Raw genomic sequence first — 20,880 nt, 5'->3', positions numbered from 1 at the left:
GAGGAACTGGACTAAGTTCAAACATATTGAATGCTGGCATTACACTGAACATTGACTAGTGTGATTTGTTGAAGATCAAGGCCCACCTAATGTGCACGTAATATCTGTTGATGAGATAAAGCCAGACCTGAGCAAAACAGATCAAAGATTTAGCCACCTACAAATGTTAGTGATCAGCTAAAGAATTCTTCCCCCAAATGGCTGAAAAAGATAAACCAAATACTTGCTGTCCAACACTAGGTGTGAGGGGCCAGGGCTATTAGGGTACTGAAGGAGGAGTTGGTTTCAGAATGGAGAGTACAGACAAAAATAGCTCTAGGACAGGGTGACATCAGACAAAAGGGGTGGGATTAATCAAAGTTGCTAAATGAATGGGTGGGATTGGTCAGAGTTTCTTCTGGATTGGGTGGAATTAGTCACAGTTTCTAAAGGAGCAGGGGGGGATTGGTCAGAGTTTCTTCCAGAGTTGGTGGGCTTGGTCAGAGTTTCTAAAGGAATGAATAAGATTAATCAGAATTTCCAGAGGAGCAGGTGGGATTGATCAAAGGTTTTTCAGGAGTAGGCAGGATTGTTTCTAAAGAAACAAAGAAAATGAGTGTTATTGGTCAGAGTTTCTAAAGGAGCAGGAGGGATTGGTCAAGGATTTCTGTAGGTCAGATCTTCTGTAGCAGTAGTCGGGATTAGTCAGTGTCTCTACAAGCACGGATAAGTACAGTTAGGGTTTCTGTAGAAGCGGGCAGGATTGGTGAAAGTTTCTGCTGGAGTGGATAAGTATGGTCAGAGTTTTTGTAGGATTGGGCAGGCATACTGAGAGTATCTGGGGAAGTGGTCAGAGTTGCAGGACGAAAGGGCCAGAGGAAGCAGGGTTTCTGCAAGATTGGGTGGGCATGGTCAGGCTATCTGCATGAGCATGGTCAAAGCTTCTCAGAAAGTACGTGTGAATAGTCAGATTTTGCAGGAGGGTGTTGGGAGGTCAGGGTTTCACAGGAATGTGGTCAGTTTTTGCAGAAGCATGTAGGTTTCTGTGGGACCAAGGTATGATTAGTCAGAGCCTCTCCAATAGTGGGTGAGTGGTCATATTCTGTGGCATGGGTCAGAGTTTCTGCGGAAGTGTGTGGGAGTGGCCAGAGTTTCCGAGGGTGTGTGGGATCAAGTGGGAGTGGTCAGAGATGCTCCAGTGGCTGGAGTATGTGGTAGTTCATGGAAGCAGTCAGTCACAGTTTTTTTTTTTTTTTTTTGGTGCAGTAGTATTGTAATTAAAATATTAAAACCAGTGTGCTGACTTTAATTGGTGAATATTTTCACCTCCAATATTGGCTGTTTTTTCATATTGAGGAAAATATGATCGTTCCCTTTAATGTATCAGCCTGATCCAAAAGCAGCACTCCAGGGGGAGCTCAGTACCGGGTGGGAGGGTTGTGTTGTGGGAGGGAAAGGGGCAGATGGGCAAGGGTTATGTAGGGCGGGTGAGGGAGGGAGTGGTATTTGTGAGGCGGTAGAGGAAACTCGTGCTGTACTTGCTTTCCTTACTTGAGCCCTCCAGCGGGGACCGTATGGCACTTCTTGTGCTCGAGGAGTTGCTCGGGCGTCTTCATGAACTTGTGGCAGACATCGCACTCAAACATACGTGCGATCAGGTGGATCTGCAGGTGCCGCTCGTACATGGCCCGCGTCTTACACACAAAGTTGCAGAACACACATTCAAAGCCTTGAGGGAGGGGGAGGGGGAGGGAGAGAGTACACGTTTACATGTTTATGTTGATGCGTTTACCAGACACTCTTAGCCACAGCAACAAAACCAGAAGACAGAAGATGACGTACACAGAAGTACAAATGCAAAATTATAAGGACTCTTAACCTAAAGATAGGAGGTTTCCTTTGGATCATTTACTAGAGTTCGATCTTCAATGTAGGCTGTAAGTGTGATTACTAAACAAACAACCAGCAAGAGTGCTGCTTTAATGTCTTGGTGGTATTTCTGGTTTGGTGTTAGTCAAACAAAAGAGCCATTTAAAAGAATAAGTGATGCTTTTCAGTTGACAGACAACTTTTAGTTAAGCCTTTAGTTGAGCAACACATTCTCCCACAAAGTGATGATACTGATGCGGAAGCTGGTGTTGGCAGGGAACCATAGACCCTTTTAACTGGTTTGCGTTTTTACCAGCTTAAGAAACAAGGTAATTTTTAGGTAATCAGATGTGGGAGTTTCATAATGCACAGCATAAAAAAAGTAGATGGTTTTACAAGTTTTAACCAATACTTTTCCATTCAAAGTCAAATCCTTCAGTGTCCCTGATAATGTCTGGGTAATTTGTTTTTTGCTCCGAGTGTTTAGCTGCTTGATGTATTATTAGCCTCTATAATAAAATAATGCTTATTTTTAATTCTTTGCAACTGCAATAAATTGGTTGTTTTCTCCTTGGACCACTGATTCATGGTTGCAATTTTTCAACACTAGTCTTCAAACTCATGAGGTGTTCACATCTTTTTTAATGGCAGTCATATAAATAACCAAGATGCTCCAGTCAGAGATTCTCAGACTATCAGCATCTTGTTGCAGGACCCTAACTGACTTTGTGGTGTAGACATCTAGACCTAGAAGACATCTGGAATCAGCATCAGATGACTTTTAAAATATAATAAAACCATACACACCTTACAAAGCTCTAGTGTGTATTTTTTTTCCCCAGACGTATTACGGTCCCTGTAACATATTGATTTCTGCAAATCAATATATAAAACTGATTAGTTTCACTTTTGTTTCTAACCCTAACCTTGCTTCAAAATGGCTGTTGCCATTTACCATGTCACAAATCACTGTCATAATTTACCGCAATAAAGGTGAAGGATATCTCACCTTTTTCTGATTTCTCCTCTGTTCCCGACGCCAAGCTCGACTGGCTACTGGCAGATGAGGACGGGGCCAACAGACTTTTGAGCTCCTCGCTTCCCTGGGTAATGTCCCCGCTCTCAGAGCTGTTCAGGGAATCGCTGAGGGCCGAGAGAGATGACGATGTGCTCTTACTCTCACTCAGGGGACTCCTGGAATTCAGGCCTGTCCAGGTAAAGCACACGAAACAGAACGTCATCCACACAACAAACTTTGGCCATCATTTCTTTGCTCTGCATTTAGCAAGTGCTGTAGCAGCATGCTTTAGTATATGCCTCAGACTGGTAATATCATACCTTGATTATCAGTGAAGATCACTGCCATCTGTTTATGCACTACAACATCTTGCTGGCATTAAATCTTTCTTGTACTTGAAAAAGTGATAATTTGCTGCTGTCACTCCAGGTCTGTCTGTTGTGGGCATGTATAGACCACTACAGTTTTCACTTTCTCCAATAAGAAATATTAGTAGCTAAAATGCACAGAGTCTGATATAGTCTATATAATGTATATATCAGAGTGTTACAACCCAACTTGGTTGCAAGTGGCCAGTCTCTGGTGAGCTTTCAATGGATTCCACTATTTCATCACATGCTTTCTGAGCTTGGTTTCGGGATGCACTAGCACTTCACCATAATTTTCATCTTTTGTTCTCTTTTTAAGCATTGTCATTACATCAGAGCCAACAGATGGCTCTGTGGTACGCTCAAACTGCATTGCAATGTTTCATAAAGGTCTATTTCTGAGAGGAAAGAGACTTTTCCAAGGTAAAAGGCTGTTTTCCTGATTCATGTTGATCGTGTAGTGGCCGTTGCAGCATTATAAAGTCAACGGGGATCCTGAGCTCCTGTTGTCTGTATGCAAGCAGACAGAACAATCAAGGCTGCAGCCTTATTGATTTCCTCAGTCTGTGAGGGCTAGAGGGAGGGGGCGGTCAGGTCACGGGCACTAGAGCTAAGACGGGGGAGCGATGCAAGCCATGACTCTCCCCTAGGGCTCCGCAGCTAACGGTATGGACATGATGCCTGCTTGCATACAATGTCTTTCTGACAAAAATACAAGTCTGGCATACTAAACTTCCATCCAGAGAGTCAGGCTAAGCAGAGCAAGCGACCACACTTAATCCCTGGTTTGCTGGGGGATACTGAACATGCGATTTAAAAAAAAAAAAAAAAAAAAGAAAAAAAAGAAATAAATAAAGTCACCAGTGTGAGTGAAGTCAGTGGCCTCTATTAGTATAAGTGAAGCTGACGTGCTATATGACATGGAGATAGAAACCCTGCAGCAGGAAGACACAGACACATGCACTGAAAACCTGTCTTTTTACTCCAGCAGACACACACATCTCAGGCAGTGGAGAGAGACTGATTAGAGGTCAGCCATTCTGTGGAAGGCAGTGTCCCTGGCACAGGTCTAAATTACACCTGACACATCGAGTTGGCCTTTCGCTGTCACCCTGCCCGGTGGACACGGCCACTCTGGCACACTCTAAATGCCAGCAGCGGGTGTGAGAGAGTGGGAGCCCTGGCCGTGGGTGGCTGCATGGGGACCGTTCAGGCTATTGATTTCGCAACCTCCTGTGTCTGATAACGCCAGGTCTTCTAGATAAATACACACTCACTCACACAAACAAGACTGGGCCACCCTCAGACATAAACTCTTGTAACAGCAGGCCAGCACACCTTGGCGATAAACCCATTGGCTCTTTTGTTCAAAACACTATCGACCTTCAGATTTGGACCAAAAAGTCTATGGAAGGTTAACAAAGCACCGTGTACTGGCTGTTCATTACACTGTGCTGTTTGCTAGAGGACAGAAATGGCCGATGGATGTGCTTCCAGTAACCCAGAAAATCTTAAAGTTCATCAGTAATTCATCAATCTCTCATACAGGTGAATCTACATTCTGGCCATGTCTACTGACAATTTTAAAACCAAATGGATGTGGCTGTGCAATGTATTTCATGCAACTTGAAATAAAAACTTACCTTTTGTAATTAAAAAAAAAAAAAAAAAAAAAAGGCTTGTTAGTTCATGTTCCTGGTCATAATGTGCAGAATTTCTCACATTAAAGACCAAATTTCTTTTGCAGTTGTCTTCCATCAAAAAGCACTGACTTCTGAATGTTCATATCATACAAATCATCAAGCAAAAATTTAGAAATTAAACGAGGTACAATACACAAGGTTAGCAGAGATTTCTGAAGATTTCAGAGCAGTCAGTAAATTGCATTTAAACACACAATGAGGTTCTTCTAAAGCAGGGGTCTTCAACTAAAATTTGTGAAGGTCTAGTGACATAGAAGTCCAGATAAATGACTAATGTAACTAAATGGCAACAGTTACCTTTTAATGCTTAACCATTAGCGATTAGTTTCTGAATGTAAAAAAGCATCATTGAAGTGGCTATTTGTTTCGTAGTGGTGTTTCACTTTTGACTCACAGCACAAATTCTGAACAGATGAGACATTAGCACCCATCATCTTTAAACATCTTTTAAACATCCATGTCAAGAGAGCAAAATTGGCCATGCCCTCTGGGTGGGACGGATGTGTTACTCTCTACCTTGTCAATCACAGTGCCACTAGCCAATCGTTGGCATCTATGAGCTGATGGATGTGGAGGAGAACGGATAGTGCTTTCCTCCAAGTGATGCAGCAGGAGCAGCAGTTCGAAAAAGATGTCGAGGTATGCGTACTGATCAAAGTGGAGAGAAAATGAACTATGATCACCCCCCCTCAAAAACAGTGATGATCGACCCTAGAATTTAATTATTTGATTTTTGTTTAATATTATTACTCAAAAGTTATTTAAAGGAACTTGAGTGCATCTTGATTTTCTAACTGTCTCCATTATTTACCAGTGAGATGAGCCACACTTGTGAGGAGTACAAATCTTTAGTACAAGTACTTTAGGAATTGTTTTCTGTTTAAACTTAAAATCGGCTGACTTTTGCTCTACTTCTGTGAAGAACATGTAAAGCAGAAGTCCAGGCATGATTGTTACTCAAGTGTGAAGTATGTGACTGCTCTATTACTTCTGAGACACCTATACTACAATTACTGCTTTACTGAAAGTGAATAGTATCCAACTTTCAGCTCCAGTGCAGAGCCAAAAGAAATTTAACTAAACACAATAGCTCACAATTATCACAAAGTGACTCAGTTTCACCTACTTCAGGAGTTTCCCTCTCAACACTGCACAATTTATTATATACTTTTAGTGTTATTATCCACTCCTTGAACTCGCTCCTCAGTCATTACCATGGAGTGGTCACTTGCCCTCTTCCAGTAATCAGCCAGATGCGGCTCTGTGTACGCTGACAGCAGATTTAACATAATTAACACACTTGACATACCTTCAGACATACGACAATGACTATTTTATTTGTTCCTAGAAAATTCCTTATAAAACAGTAAGCAATTCTCTACCTATTCTATGTGACTCTCTGTAGTGACAGTATCTCTCCTAGAGTATGAGTGTGTGTAGTCTAGTGGCCTTAAGTGTAGTGCAAAAGGGTCTGACCTGTGTGTTCAGCGTTGATATGAGCCTTCATCTCGGCCTCGTCCACTCCCACGTACTCACAGGAGTTACAGCACAGCGAGAACATCCACTGCTCCTTATCCACGTGCAGTGACATGTGGCTCACAAACTGTGCATTCAGCTCTGTCTGGAAACCGCACACTCGACAGCTACACACACAGAGAGAGAGAGAGAGAGAGAGTGTGTGTGTGTCTGTTTTTACAGACAGACACATGTATGCAACCACACACAAACACACATACTGCAAGGTTATTAGGAGGGATGTACTGATCTCTCTCTCTTTCTCTCTCACTGCCATCAGTTTCATACCTGATACTCTTTCATCTCTCAAAAGAAATTTCTCTGGGAAACATTTTTCGATATTTACATATTTGAAAGAAAGAAAATCCACCTGCCAAAGTTTGTTTTTAAACTTCTTGCTGAAATGAACCTTGTGTCATTTAAAGGGGCCTGAACAATACGTCAATACTGAATAAATACGTCATTTATTATTATTATTAACTGTTTCTCTGGATCTGTAAATCCACTCCTGCTGAAATTTGGTGTGTTCCATCATTGTGCTACTCTGTAACTGCATTCCTAATGATGACTGGGTTACTTCAGAAACATGGCCACCATCAGCATCAGCCAATCAGCTTTCAGCAAACATTTCACACTGAGCTATTGTCACAAAACAGAGACAAGACCTTATCATTGCAGTAATACTGTTTAAGGTGCTAAGATTCTCTCTCTCTCTCTCTCTCACTCACACACACACACACACACACACACACACACACAAAATGAATAAACATCACACATGTTCCCAGCATGGATTAAAATAATACAGCAGTGAATTGGGTGAGACATTATGTGAAATTGAAGCTGAAACTCATCCTCAATATTTGATCAGTGTTTCTCTATTCACCAGGCAATAGATGTTATTTGGTTTCAGACAGAGATTATCTTTGTGAAGTTTCCTTGGTTATTATTTAATTATATGTACTTATAATGCATTATATCTAATTATGTGCCAGGCAAAATTCTTTTCTGGAAACTATCAGTAACAAGACACGGGTAAAGCAAACCATGATCTCCAGATCTCCCAACATGAGATGGTGTCAGTGAGGGGTGTGGCCACAGGGGTAGCGCTGGGTGACAGCTGCCACCCTTGAAATAAGCCTTGTCACTCAAATCTGGCCTCAAACCAAACTTCTCAAAGGTATGACATGAGGTCAATTATTCCTATACAATTTCTACAGACTTAATGAATTGTATCTAGCTGATTTAACCATTTGAACCTCCAGGACCTGTTACTTGTATTCCTCACTTTTAACTACACACATGTCCTGTCAGTTTCACTGCAGTTAATAAATAATCCCTAGTAGTTACTGAAAAACAAGCTGAGTTTAAGGGGTTAATCATTGTGGCACTGTAGGCACTCTGACTGAATCCCTTCAGCATTAGAAACTACAGAGCAGCTACAGTGTATGCAAATAGTGCCTTATCGCGGGTGGACAAATCAGTAGCCTGGTGACCGGGCCAAACAGGTTTCATGTGCAAGCTATGATAGTTCCTGTTGATGCTGGAATTTTATTTTTACTAAAAACTGACACAATATAGTGCAGTACAAAAAAGTCGTCATATAACACTGCTGCTAGCACAACAAAGTGACTTCATAGTTAAACATATTAAGAGAAAATAAAGATGTAAGCCAGACAGAATATTATCTTTTAGGTGAGATGCAAAGATAGAACACCATCTTATAGCTGAAACACTGGCCAATGACTTTTTGTTTAGGATCTAAACACAACATGCTATATACTTGCTTGTTTCCCTTGCTGTTTTAATGCACTAATGGGCTAATGAATTAGCTCACCATATGTTATTTGTAATATATATGCATTGACACCGTTTTTTTGATACCGAAATGTATTTTAAATGTAATTTACTCATTTTATGAAATGAGTATTCCTCAATCAGGAACATCATGGAACATTTTATTTAGCCAGTTTTACATTGTGTCAAAGTGCACATTTTCAGGCACTTAGGCTACTAGGCTCTTTCTTTATAATGCTAGCTAGATTTTAATTTTGGAATTTAAAAATTAAAAAAAAAAAACACTTTGGAAAAGCACTTCTGTAAGTAAAGTAAGTTTTATTGTCTTGCGGCGGAATCCCGCATAGTCATGACTGATAGAGGCTGATCATCAACAATAATACACAGGGTAACCTTAGACATGTTTCTCATCTAGCCAGCGTTTGCTTTTTGCAGTGAACTCCTAGTACTGAGTTTTATGTTTATATGTGTATCAGGTTACTCATATTATAGGAATATGCTGTAGTTCCTCCTCTTGATATTCTCCCAGAGCATGGTTTGCAGTCTGCTTTGCTTCAATTGCCATCATTAATTGTGAAATACAGCCGGATAGCGGTCATTTCGTGTTGTCTGTTCATTAAAATGTACAATGTACAATAGGCTTATGTCAAGTGGTATTGTATGTTGGTATCGGGGCATTTTTTTATGATTGCAAGAACAAATTCAGTGGGAGTTAACCAATACCAGCATCAGTTTCGATGCATCCCTAGTTATGACATTATGTAAGCTACCACTTTTTAGCCTAGTCAGTGTCCGGGAACAATACCATGGGATTGGGCAGCACACTGGAGCTTTTATTTGCCTGATGGGCTCACCAATAAATTTCTGCCTGTAGACAGTTAAATGATACCACCCCATGTCTAAAAGCCTGGACAGACCACTGATGTGAATGCAAACTCTGTTGATGAGAGTGCACAGGGTGTGTGTGTGTGTGTGTGTGTGTGTGTGTGTGTGTGTGTGTGTGTGTGTGTGTGTGTGTGTACCTGTAGTAGTAGGGGCAGTTTTTGCGTTCTCCTCCTTCGCTGGTGACTGAGTTAACGAGGTGCTCGGCATCCGTGCTTACCAGTTTGACCGAATGGATGGTGAGGTGCTGGTTCAGGTTGGCACGACACTTTGCCGCATATGGGCACAGGTGACACTTATACTTCCTCTCCTCTGAGGAATATAAACACAAGGAGATATAAACAAACATGCGCACACACACACACACACAGCCTCCAAATTTGTTGACTACTAATAATAATATCCAGGGTGATTGCTATAATAACTTATGCAGTGCAGTGACTTTATGAAAATTAATTTCTTATACCACACACAGATATAATTTGCTGAACTCTGTCATAATCAAAGCCTTTATTTAATTAAGCAAATATAAAGAACATGCACACTATCTTGTATTGAATGATTGCAGTAAACTTATTTTGCTCTCGGAGAGCTACAAAAGCTGACAGTCTTTATGATTACAGCAGCAGGCAGAATTCTGCAGTATCCAGGTGAGAGCTTAAGCTCTGTAATGAAAGTTTATTGCAGGCTTCCTGTTAATGGTTTGACAGAAAATCAAATTTACACAACTTTCCACATCCACCAAGATTAAGGTCCATTGGATCATGCTGGGTGTCTGATGTTTGGGAAGAAAGAAAGACAGTCTACACCACCCAAAATCTTTGCAATAGAATTATTCCATAAGCTCCATATACTGACTTCAGACAACATTAAGCATCTAATCCCATCTCTAATTTCATATTGCAAAATAACACATTCATGTTCAAAGTGAGGTGTGGGGGCTGTACAATACCCCACATACTGATTGTAGTTAGCCAAGATGGCAGCCTCCATAACATTACATTACAATCACTTACATAAGATTGTGGGTGAGAGCAAATGCTAGAAACCAAACGTGTCTTGGCTGCTTGTCTATGCTGGAAATAACTGGGTAATTGTATAAATTTGACTTTGCTTTAATGACCTGTTTAGGAGAAAAGTGTAATAATAACAGTCTGGATTATTGTATTGATTCTAAACACTGTGATGTGTGCAATTGTGTGTGTTGTGAATCTAAGTGGAACAATCATAGTAATTGAGGCAGAATGGAATAATACCTGGAATAACTGTCTACCCCCAGCCTGATTTTGCTGTTTACTGTGAATTGTAATAGAATGTCAAATGATATTACAGAGAGGAATCATTCCAATATTTATTCATAGCAACAGCTGAAATTAAAAGAAAATGACCATGGCATGGTTGTTGGTGCCAGGTGGGCTGATTTGAGTATTTCAGAAATTGGTGGTGATCTGGGATCTTTTACACACAACGTTCTTTAGAGAGAGAGGTCAGAGGAGAAAGGGCAGACTGGCTTGAGCCGACAGGAAGGTACGGTAACTCAAAAACTACTCTTTACAACCATGGTGAGCAGAAAAGCAAGACACACAATATGTTGAAACTTTAGGTGGATGGGCTACAACAGCAGAAGACCACATCAGGTTCCACTCACCCAAGAACAAGAATCTGAGGCTACAGTGGGCACAGGATCACCGAAACTGGACTGTGGAATATTGGAAGAAAGATTGTGTGATGTTTTTCCAATCTCCAACAGTCCAGTTTCAGTGAACCATACAGAGTGTGTGTGTGTATGTGTGTGAGTGAGAGAGAGAGAGAGAGAGAGAGAGAGAGAAGGAGAGGACTGGGATCTCACCTGTGTGTAAGGAAAGGTGTCTGGAGAGAGTTTGCTGGCGGCCGAACACTTTACCACACACCGGACAGGGGAAGAGCTGCTCGTTGAGTCTCCACTGTGGCAGGCCGTTGCCCGTCTCGCACAGTGGTTTCTCTGAATCTGAAAAAAGCGCAATCCCTCCAGTCAAACAGCACACACTGGTTAATACACACCTGTTGCAGCTCGAGAAATATTGCTTAAATGAGCAACATTCACAATCAGTTCAAGCACTGGCCCAGATATCCTCTCTCCTTTCAATTCATTTGAATGAAAAGCAATAATCTGTGCAAAAAGACCTGCATCTGTGAGTGAGTGTAAGTGGCCTTGTCTTCCTGCTGTGAGATCTGTAATGAAGACTGTGCATAGTTATTGCCTGTCGTATCAGAATCTTTTAGAGTCCTGCACATTCTCATTTCTGTTAAACAGCAATAGCAAATAATGACTTTAACCACAAACTCCCAGGGTACCTCAAAATAAATCCCTTGTGACTACATTTCTTTTCTATTAGTTTCACTGTAGTTATTCAATAATACTTGAAGATGAACTAAATAATAAGATGAGACTTTAAGGGGTTAAGTATGGTCTGGAAATAAATGTGTGAAGCCACTAAAAATCAGTTAGAAATGAATCTACGTAAATAACACAATGGTGGAACAGAATGTTTGACCATTTCTGCTCACTACAAAAAAAAAAGAAAGTCATTTTAAAAAGTGAGAAGAATGTGTTAGATGATGATGAAACGCAGGAGGCTGAAAGGTAGGATACATGTGCAAGATTTAACCAAGGTGAAATTGTAGTAGACAGTCCAGATCACACAATCACAGGCAAAATACAAAGCTGAGAATGCTGGCAGGAGTCAAAAACACCCACTAACAAAATACTGGAGGATAAACAAACTATTTTATATGTGTGTGTATGTATGTATATATATATATATATATATATATATATATATATATATATATATATATATATATATATATATATATATATATATATATATATATAAACAAACCACTACACAGATTTGAAGTCTGGATAATGGTTTTTTTTTTGTTTTTTTTTTTTGCTTGCAGGCATCAATGCTTTATTTAAGGAATAAAATACTTGGGGGTGTGCTGTTATAGAAAAATAATCAATGACGAGGTGTGACACAAAGCAGTGTTACTGTTATAACAGCACATCCTGAAGAGATACATTCCTCTAATACTACAGCAGTTTCTTTTATTAAAGAAAGATTCTTCATACTTTTTAATCTGTTCATACTGTAGTTACTTTTAATGCTGTAGAACACAAGTTAGTTCCTGTTATCACTTACATATAGCATACATATATAGCAGCTATAAACATTCCCTCACCAGCTTTTTTTTTTCCTCTCTGTTGAAGTTGATAATATGAAAAACATGCAGCTTGTCATATTAACAAGTAACCACAAAGTGCAAACTCTCAAAGTGCTGACACTGGAGACTCCTTCCAAAAATGCCAAATGAATGTCTCCTCACAGAAAACCATCAGATCCTTTCACTGTGATCATGAAATATGTAGTTGGAAGTTTAATTTAAATATGGATGTATGCATTTACATTCTTATCAGTTGCAAACAACCTCGGGCACCTGTGACAAGTAGATTTCATGTCTGGGCTATTGCTTTTTTTATTCTTAGTTCTCAGCAAATATGTGGATAAAGCTTCTCTGATCTGATGAGACCAAAGTTGTAGTTCTACATTAGGCAAAAACCCAACACTGCTCATCACCCTGAGAACACCATCCCTCCAGTGAAACATGGTGGTGGTAGCATGTTTCCTTGGCCTTGGTAGCTTCTCTGACTAACGCCCTCTTGACCCGGTCAGTAGGTCAGTGACTTTCTTTCCATATTTTAATATCACACTTAATGGTACTCCCCTGAATGTTCAAAGTTTGTGATATTTTATAATCAAACCCTGATTGATATTTTTCCAGAACTGGGCTTGTTTTGAGAGTTCCTACACATAATATCCATTTATGTGGAGAGTCTGTTACAAAGTTCCTGTTACAGAAAATTAGTCAACATCTGACCAATCAGAATGGGGAAATCAACAACACTGCGGTACAAGTCCTGAATAATTACATACAATACTGTCCAGGTCTCTCAGAGCCTGAAGCTGCATGTCTGATGTTGGTTAGACACTTAACACACCCAGACACAGCCTCTGTCTGCTGAAACCCACTGGTACTTATAGTCCTGAGACAGAAAGAAGAGGAAAGGGAGATTGAGAGAGGCGAAAAAGAGAGAGAGGGAACAGTACTCCACAAGGAGACAGACAGAATTAACCTTCTGATGAAGGTGCTTTGGCTTGGCGTCAAATTAAAATGCAGCTCCACGCCTCCCCTCTCTCCCATAGTGGAACTGGGGGAGAGAGATAAATAAACGAGGGGATAAATAAATAAATCAGAGAGAAATTCCGTCATCGCACATTGCAGCCCCTTCAAATGGCCAGGTGGCGCAGTGGGCATGCATGACTCTTATTCTCATTCTCTCTCTCTCTCTCTCTCTCACTCACACACACACACACACACACACACACACACACACACACACATAAGATAGCTAATGCAACGCAGACTTCACACACGATAAACACAGCATGGTGACATCAGCATGACATTAGCCCAAGACGAACGAGTAAAACAGCAGACCCACGAACCCGAGCCAGTTGGAAGTTTTGCGGAACATACCAGCGTGTGTCTGTGGGTGTTTGGAGGTCATGCAAATGACATCTACAGCTTCCTTAGCTTCCTGTGTAGACCTCCGCATTCCAAATCGCTCGGTACACACTCACGCATGGCTTTCTGCCTGTGCGTACATGTTCCTGTGTGTGTGTGTGTGTGTGTGTGTGTGTGTGTGTGTGTGTGTGTGTGTGTGTCCCATTGGACTTGTGGTTCCTCATAAACAGGCCCATTTTTCCGGAGGCTGTCCTGTGTAGCACAGGCTTCAGGATTGATGGGGTTAGGGAGGAGGAGAAGGGAGAGAGAGGGCGTCTCAGAGTAGCAGCTTTTTGGCATGTTGGGGAATATTTAATGGTGGCCATTAAAGAGCAGATGCACTGGCCTTGGACGCCAAGCCTGAAGGACGTCTCACCGGTACACGACCCAGCACGTGACGGTGCACCGCGGCCCAGAGCAGCTCTAAAAACCCAAATGAGTGGATGAGTGCAGGGGAATTTGGGTAATCTTATTGAGGGAAATTAAGATACTGAGGCTGAACTTGCACCATCCAGTCCTATTTCCTAAATTCACTGGACCTTGTGAGTTCAAAAACACATTTATGTGTTGTTCTAGGTGTATTTCTCTGATGGAGATCAATGGTTTTTTTCTCTTGATGTAGTTGGAAAATTCATTTAATTTTGTTTGTACACATTTAGATTTTTATCAGTTGCAGAAAATGACTACCTCAGGCACTTGGGACAAGCAGATTTCTTATCTATTATTAATTTTTCTTTTTTTTTTTTTATCATTTGAATTTCCCTGGAGGACAAATAGGTTCTCCAGGAGACATAGCAAATGTGGAAGAAAGTCCTCTGGTCTGACGTGACTTGGCACAAAGTGCTACATTAGGCAAAAACCCAAAACTACTCATCAATCTGAGAACACTATCCGTACAGTGAAGCATGGTGGTGGTAGCATCATGTTGCCTTGGCTTCTTGGTTGCTTGTCTGACTAATGCCCTCCTTACCTGGTTGTTTTTAAATAATGGATTAAATGGTACTCCACAGGATAGTCAAAGTTTGTGATTTTATTTTATAAATAAACCTGACTGATACTTTTCCATAACTGGGCTTGTTTTGAAAACTTGTTTTGGTCTTCATGATGCTCTTTGTTATGGTATGTATTCCAGGAAAAAGTGTATTTATATTGACATCATATGTCAATGTAATTATGGGCAACTTTGTGTAGAATAAAGAGGTATAATCCCAATTAAATCCATCTAACTTGTAACACTACAAAAATGTGTATTTCTCTGAAATTTTCTTGTTTATTTCTCTTATGAGATTAAGCCAATTATCTACAAAAACATTCTTCCCATAATCAATTTTTACCCATCTTTACCAACAATGTCCAACATTAATGTACCAGTAATGTCTATTTATGTATAAAAACATGTTTTACATACACCGATCATCCTTAACATTACATTATAACATTAAAACCACTGACAGGTGACATGAGTAACACTGATTATCTTGTTACAATGGCACATGTCAAGGCAGCAAGTGAACAATCAGTTCTCGAAATTGATGTGTAAGAAGCAGGAAAAATGGGAACGCGTAAGGATCTGAGAGACTTTGACAAGGGATAAATTGTGATGGCTAGAAGACTGGGTCAGGGCATCTCCAAAAAAAGCAGGTTTTGTGGGGTGTTCTCGGTATGCGGTGGTTAGTACCTACCAAAAGTCTTCCAAGGAAGGCCAACTGGTGAACCGGCGACAGGGTCATGGGCGCCCAAGGCTCATTGGTGCACAGTTAAGGCTAGCCCATCTGGTCCAATCCCACAGAAGAGCTAGTGTAGCACAAATTGCTGAAAAAGTTATGATAGAAAGGTGTCAGAACACACAGTGCATCACAGCTTGTTGTATATGGGGCTGCGTAGCCACAGACCGGTCAGAGTGCCCATGCTGACCGCTGCCCATCACCGAAAGCACCTACAGTGATCACGTGAGAATCAGAACTGGACCATGGAGCAATGGAAGAAGGTGGCCTGGACTGATGAATCACGTATTCTTTTACATCAAGCCGGCGGAGGCAGTGTGATGTTCTGCTGGGAAACCTCTGGTCCTGGCATTCATGTGGATGTTACTTTGACACATACCACCTACCTAAACATTGTTGCAGACCAAGTACTCCCCTTCGTGGAAATGGTATTCCCTAATGGCAGTGACTTCTTTCAGCAGGATAATGTGAGCTGCCACACTGCAAAAATTGTTCAGGAATGGTTTGACGAACATGACAAAGAGTTCAGGTGTTGACTTGGCCTCCAAATTCCCCAGATCTCAATCCGAACAAGCATGTGGGATGTGCTGGACAAACAAGTCCGCGGAGGCCCTATCTCGTAATTTATAGGACTTAAAGAATCTGCTGCTAACGTCTTGGTGCCAGATACCACAGCACACATTCAGAGGTCTTTTGGAGTCCATGCCTCCAAAAGAGTCAGAGCAGAGTTTTGGTGACAGAATGGGGACCTATGCAATATTAGACAGGTGGTTTTAATGTTATGGCTGATTAGTGTATACCTCTGTGCTGTGTGAGCATCTTATCCAGATTATTGTCTCACTGATTTATCCACTTACTTTCTAAAATAATGATGATGTCTCATTTTATGATCGCTAATACTTATTTAACGATAACCGCAATAATATCTCCTGGGGCAAAAAGTGACCTCATAACCTCTCATGTTTAGTTTCATAACATTAGACACAGTTGCAGTTTGGTGTTAATGCAGCTGCAGTACTTTTAAACTTCAGCTTAGATTAGAAGTAGCATATAATTAAATAAACTACACTTAGTCCATAATTATATAACTACATGGTGAATACTATATCTCTCCACTCCATCTGGTCTGATTCACATTACGAGAGCTTCCATTAAAGCTGCGTGGATGTTTGCCCTCAACTCTGGTGTGTGACTTTTAGAAGTGCTAACAGGTAGGAAGCAGTCAAGATACCCAGAAACCCCTGGTGCTGTTGTGTGACTCATGACCAGTAAGGACCTATAAGCTGAGACCCAGCAGCTCTGACAGCTTGTTCGGTTACGAGTGTGATTTATCACACCTTCCCACAATGCGCTGGGGCAGGGCTTGTGTTCAGTGCAATCAAACTCTATTCAGTTTGTTAGTTGGTCGGCTGCTCTCTCTCCTTTTTTTTTTTTTTTTTAAAGACAATGCTTGTACTTGAGTGCTAATTTAGCTAACTAGCACTAATGTTATGTGAGGAACAGCTGCTATTGTAACATTATAGTTTGAATTCAAATCAAGAGTGAAATATTGAAATCCGATATTGATTATGTGCACACTCATGAATATTTATAGATCCCGGAAATTTAATGAGAATAAAGATGTAGTGATGTTCCTTGGTCATGGTTACACATTGGTTTAATTATTTAAAATTACATGCTAAGAGGAATGAGCAAAAACATTTTTGTTTTTTTCTGGTTCAAAAAGTGAGGTTGGGTCACAGTGGTCAATATAAGTTTGTGACCTCTAGAGCATCTGTTAACCAGACTGGACCAGAGTGTGTGCGCGCGTCAGGTCCTCAAGTGCTTAATGGTTTAATTGGCATCATTAAGGGCGGAGAGGAGACAGCCTCGACACTCACAGATAAGTGTAACCCAAGGCAAAGACACAAGGACACACACTTTCATACAAAATGTGACACAAGCACGGCACTGAAAATATGGAGTGTTCTAATGAAAGCTGGACTGTTTTAAAGATGGATGGTACGGCTATGCAGAAATAATAATAATAAAAAAAAAAGTCGGAGAGTTCTTTGTGTTGACTGTGGAGTGGGAGTTACAGCCCACACCGGGTCACAAAGGTGTTAACCGTTTAGAAATGAAACAGACAAGGAGAGAATGTGTGCGAGAGTGAGAGAGAGAACTTCAGTTGTGGTGCGTGTGTGTGTGTGTGTGTGTGTGTGTGTGTGTGTGTGTGTGTGTGTGTAGCGAATTAACTCTCAGGGCACCCTGGACATGGAAAACCCAATCATTATTTCATTAAGTGGTGGAAGGAAGCAGGCCAGGCTGCCGCACACTAATTACCCTCCGCCAGAGGGGCCAGCAGAGATGGGGTGGGGGGACACGGAGCACAGCTGCCCAGCGCCAAGGCCTCCAGGCTGGGCACACATATGGGCATGGGGCCTCCTGGAGCTCTGAAGCCTGGCAGCGGGCGGGGGATTTGTAATCAGCGAGCCAAAATAAGGGAACTTGTGAGGACCCAAGTGGGCCAGCTGTAGCATGTCAGGGCTCAAATAAATATTATATATATATATATATATATAATCTATATCATCAGGGGGTCATCATGATGCTTTTAAAACGAGTCATCCTTATCTACTAAGACTTAAACCTAAATGATTTAAGGATAATAAACTATACTGCTCTCTCTCTCTCTCATATATATATGTATATATATATATATATATATATATATATATATATATATATATATATATTTTTTTACAGAAAAATAACCCAAGCGGCTTTCTGAAAAGTAAAAAAAAAAAATTGGTTAATTTGGAAATGGCCTAAAATAAACAAACAAATTAACCCTACTCCACCAGGCGTCACACTGACGGTATTAAATTCTACACTGTAGTTAGAGTATCACTGTTTCTCTATCTGCTTGCGTGAGAGAGAAACAAGATTTTGGGCTAATTAGGAAATGTGTAAATTGGTGGGGAAAAAAGATAGCTTGTCCTTCCGCATTGTTCACTCTGTGATTAGATTAATGTTCATCCACCATCTTTGTTGGTGACATGTTGAGTAACAGATTTTTTTATTCTTACAGGTCTGGGAGGTTACAGCACAGCCAGTCGGAGTTTATTTTATGGTCTCTGGTTGTGCTGCAGTGAAACAGAGTGATTTCAGTCTGACAGAAGAAACTCAGTCTGACTGGTTCTGTTATATCATCTGTCTGGAACTTACTATGCTACTGTGGAAATTATACCATACTACTATTCTATTTTTTTTTCCACTTTTCCTTCTACTGATATTGTAGTTTTGTATTTGGCTTGTCGCTTTCTCCCCTGGTTTCCTCGTAACTCCCAAAAACTTGCTGGGAGGTGGACGGGTGACTCTATATTGCCTCTAGGTGTGAATGTGTGTATTTGTGTGTTACAATGTAATGGACTCATGTCCCATCCAAGGTGTGTTCCTGCCTTGTGCCCAGTGTTCCTGGGATAGGCTCTAGATTCAATGCGACCCTGACCATGATGAAGCACTTACTGAACATTAATGAATGTCTTACACCTTTTCCATTTGAACAGAACTTAATTAAATTTACTATTTATTAATTACTATAAAAGGTTGCGATACTATTTATCCACACGAGGCAAGTGGTTGCACATTTACAAAGGCACATTACATCATCTGATTTATGTTTATTCATTTGACAGATGCTTTTATCTAGGAGTTTTAGTGTGAAGCTGAACTATATGTGCCAATTGTTGAAATACTCTCCATTGTCATGATGAAGTGATATTATCTGTCTGTGCCACTGCTGCTGGTTTCAGCTGTTTGCCCCTTACTGGACAAAGCTTTTAATCCTCTAGATGTACAAAAAGTACACAGGTGACTATAACTTTCACATGCTAAGAACTATTATCATATGAAAAGACCCATGAGAATTCAATCAATTTCTATCACTTTTCACATAGGAGGTTACAATAAAATGTTGGAATACTAATTGTTTTAATTAATTTAGTTTTTTAATAATTAATTATACACTATAATAAAATGTAACTTAATGTGACATTTCCATCACAGTCTCATGAACCCCCTGTAATGCCACCATGAAAACCTGGTTGGAAAACTCTAACATTTGTAGTTGAGAGATTTGAACTTGCAACCTTCTATTCACCAGCACAGAGCCACAACAGCTAAGATGTATGTTTCAGATTTTTATTTCCCCACTGTACAGATGTACAGTCCCCTTGTTTGGAATGGCAAGGCCAATTCTATTGTTTTTGCTATACAATAAAGACATTTTGGTTTGAGATCAAAGGATGAATATGAGACAATAGATCAGAATTTCAGTTTTCATTTCCTGATATTTACATCTAAATGTGTTTTAAAAAAACAAAAAAAAACAAAAACAAACCTAGAGCACGGCACCTTTTGTTTGAAGCCATCGAAAATATCGGAACATGTGACTGACAGGTGTTTCTTGTTGCCCAGGTGTGCAAAAAGAAACACCTCTCAGTCACATGTTCCGATATGCTGTGCTGTGACCTCCCATACCTGTTAGAATGATTGTTTAAATAGTTAATAGATCTGAATGTCTACTCTTGGTTTGAGCCCTGGGTTTCACCTGTGAAGATGCCATTTGTTGTTTAAAAGGATAAACCAACATGAAGACCAGAGAGCTGTCTATAGGAGAAAAGCAAGCAATTCTGAAACTGAGAAAAGAGGGAAAATTTGGAATGTCCTGAAAAAGAAAGAAACCACTGCTGTACTAACAACCAGACATTGAACAGGTCAGCAATGGAAAACAACAGCAGTTAGTGACAAACTGATTGCAATAGCTATGAATAATAACCCACAGCAGTCAGTGACATCAACAACAACGTCCACAGGGCAGGGGTGAAGGTATCACAATCCTCCGTTCGAAAAAGCAGAAATATAGAGGCCATAATAATAATAATAATAATAATAATAATAATACATTTTATTTGTATAGCACCTCTCATATATAAAATGCAGCTCAAAGTGCTTCAAACAAATGAAGAACAATAAAAATCAACAAAGAAAGTAAAAGAGTAAAATTAAGATATAATAATAATAATAATGAAAATAAAAATTGGAAATAACTAAAAGACAAAATATATTAATCAAAAGCTAACTTAGAAAGTTAGTTTAGTTTAGTTGCTTTTTAAAAATGTGAATATTTGGCAATTGTCTAATTTCAATAGGTAAAAGGTTCCAGATTTTTGGGGCATAATGGCTAAAAGCTGCTTCACCTGATCTCTTCAGGTTTACATTACAATAAAACTCAGCACTGGAAGACTTTACTACTATTTGAAAAACTGTAAGAAAGATATGAAGGTGCTGAATCATTCAGTACTTTGAAAACCAGTAAAATAACCTTAAAGTCAATCCTGTACTTAACAGGTAACCACTGCAACCTAGCTAAAACA

General features: G+C 40.2%; 2 protein-coding genes across 2 annotated transcripts in view; one reads left to right on the top strand and one right to left on the bottom strand.

The window, feature by feature from the left end:
• The window catches only part of zgc:152968 (uncharacterized protein LOC564848 homolog), a 50,676-nt gene extending 30,832 nt beyond the window's left edge, over positions 1 to 19,844 (top strand). The window contains exon 19 of the transcript XR_008301499.1: positions 18,534 to 19,844. The gene's annotated coding sequence lies outside the window, so the exon portion shown is untranslated. The remainder of the gene's footprint in view (positions 1 to 18,533) is intronic.
• The window catches only part of znf827 (zinc finger protein 827), a 98,216-nt gene that overhangs the window by 7,830 nt on the left and 69,506 nt on the right, over positions 1 to 20,880 (bottom strand). Inside the window, 5 exon segments of the mRNA XM_026940271.3 lie at positions 1,531 to 1,708; positions 2,858 to 3,055; positions 6,414 to 6,580; positions 9,272 to 9,443; positions 10,981 to 11,118. Of these exon segments, the coding sequence (XP_026796072.2) occupies positions 1,531 to 1,708; positions 2,858 to 3,055; positions 6,414 to 6,580; positions 9,272 to 9,443; positions 10,981 to 11,118 (853 nt within the window).

This window comes from Pangasianodon hypophthalmus, chromosome 3 (genome assembly GCF_027358585.1).
Source record: "Pangasianodon hypophthalmus isolate fPanHyp1 chromosome 3, fPanHyp1.pri, whole genome shotgun sequence".
In the NCBI taxonomy this organism is placed as follows: Eukaryota; Metazoa; Chordata; class Actinopteri; order Siluriformes; family Pangasiidae; genus Pangasianodon; species Pangasianodon hypophthalmus.
This window is presented reverse-complemented; position numbering and strand designations above follow the sequence as displayed.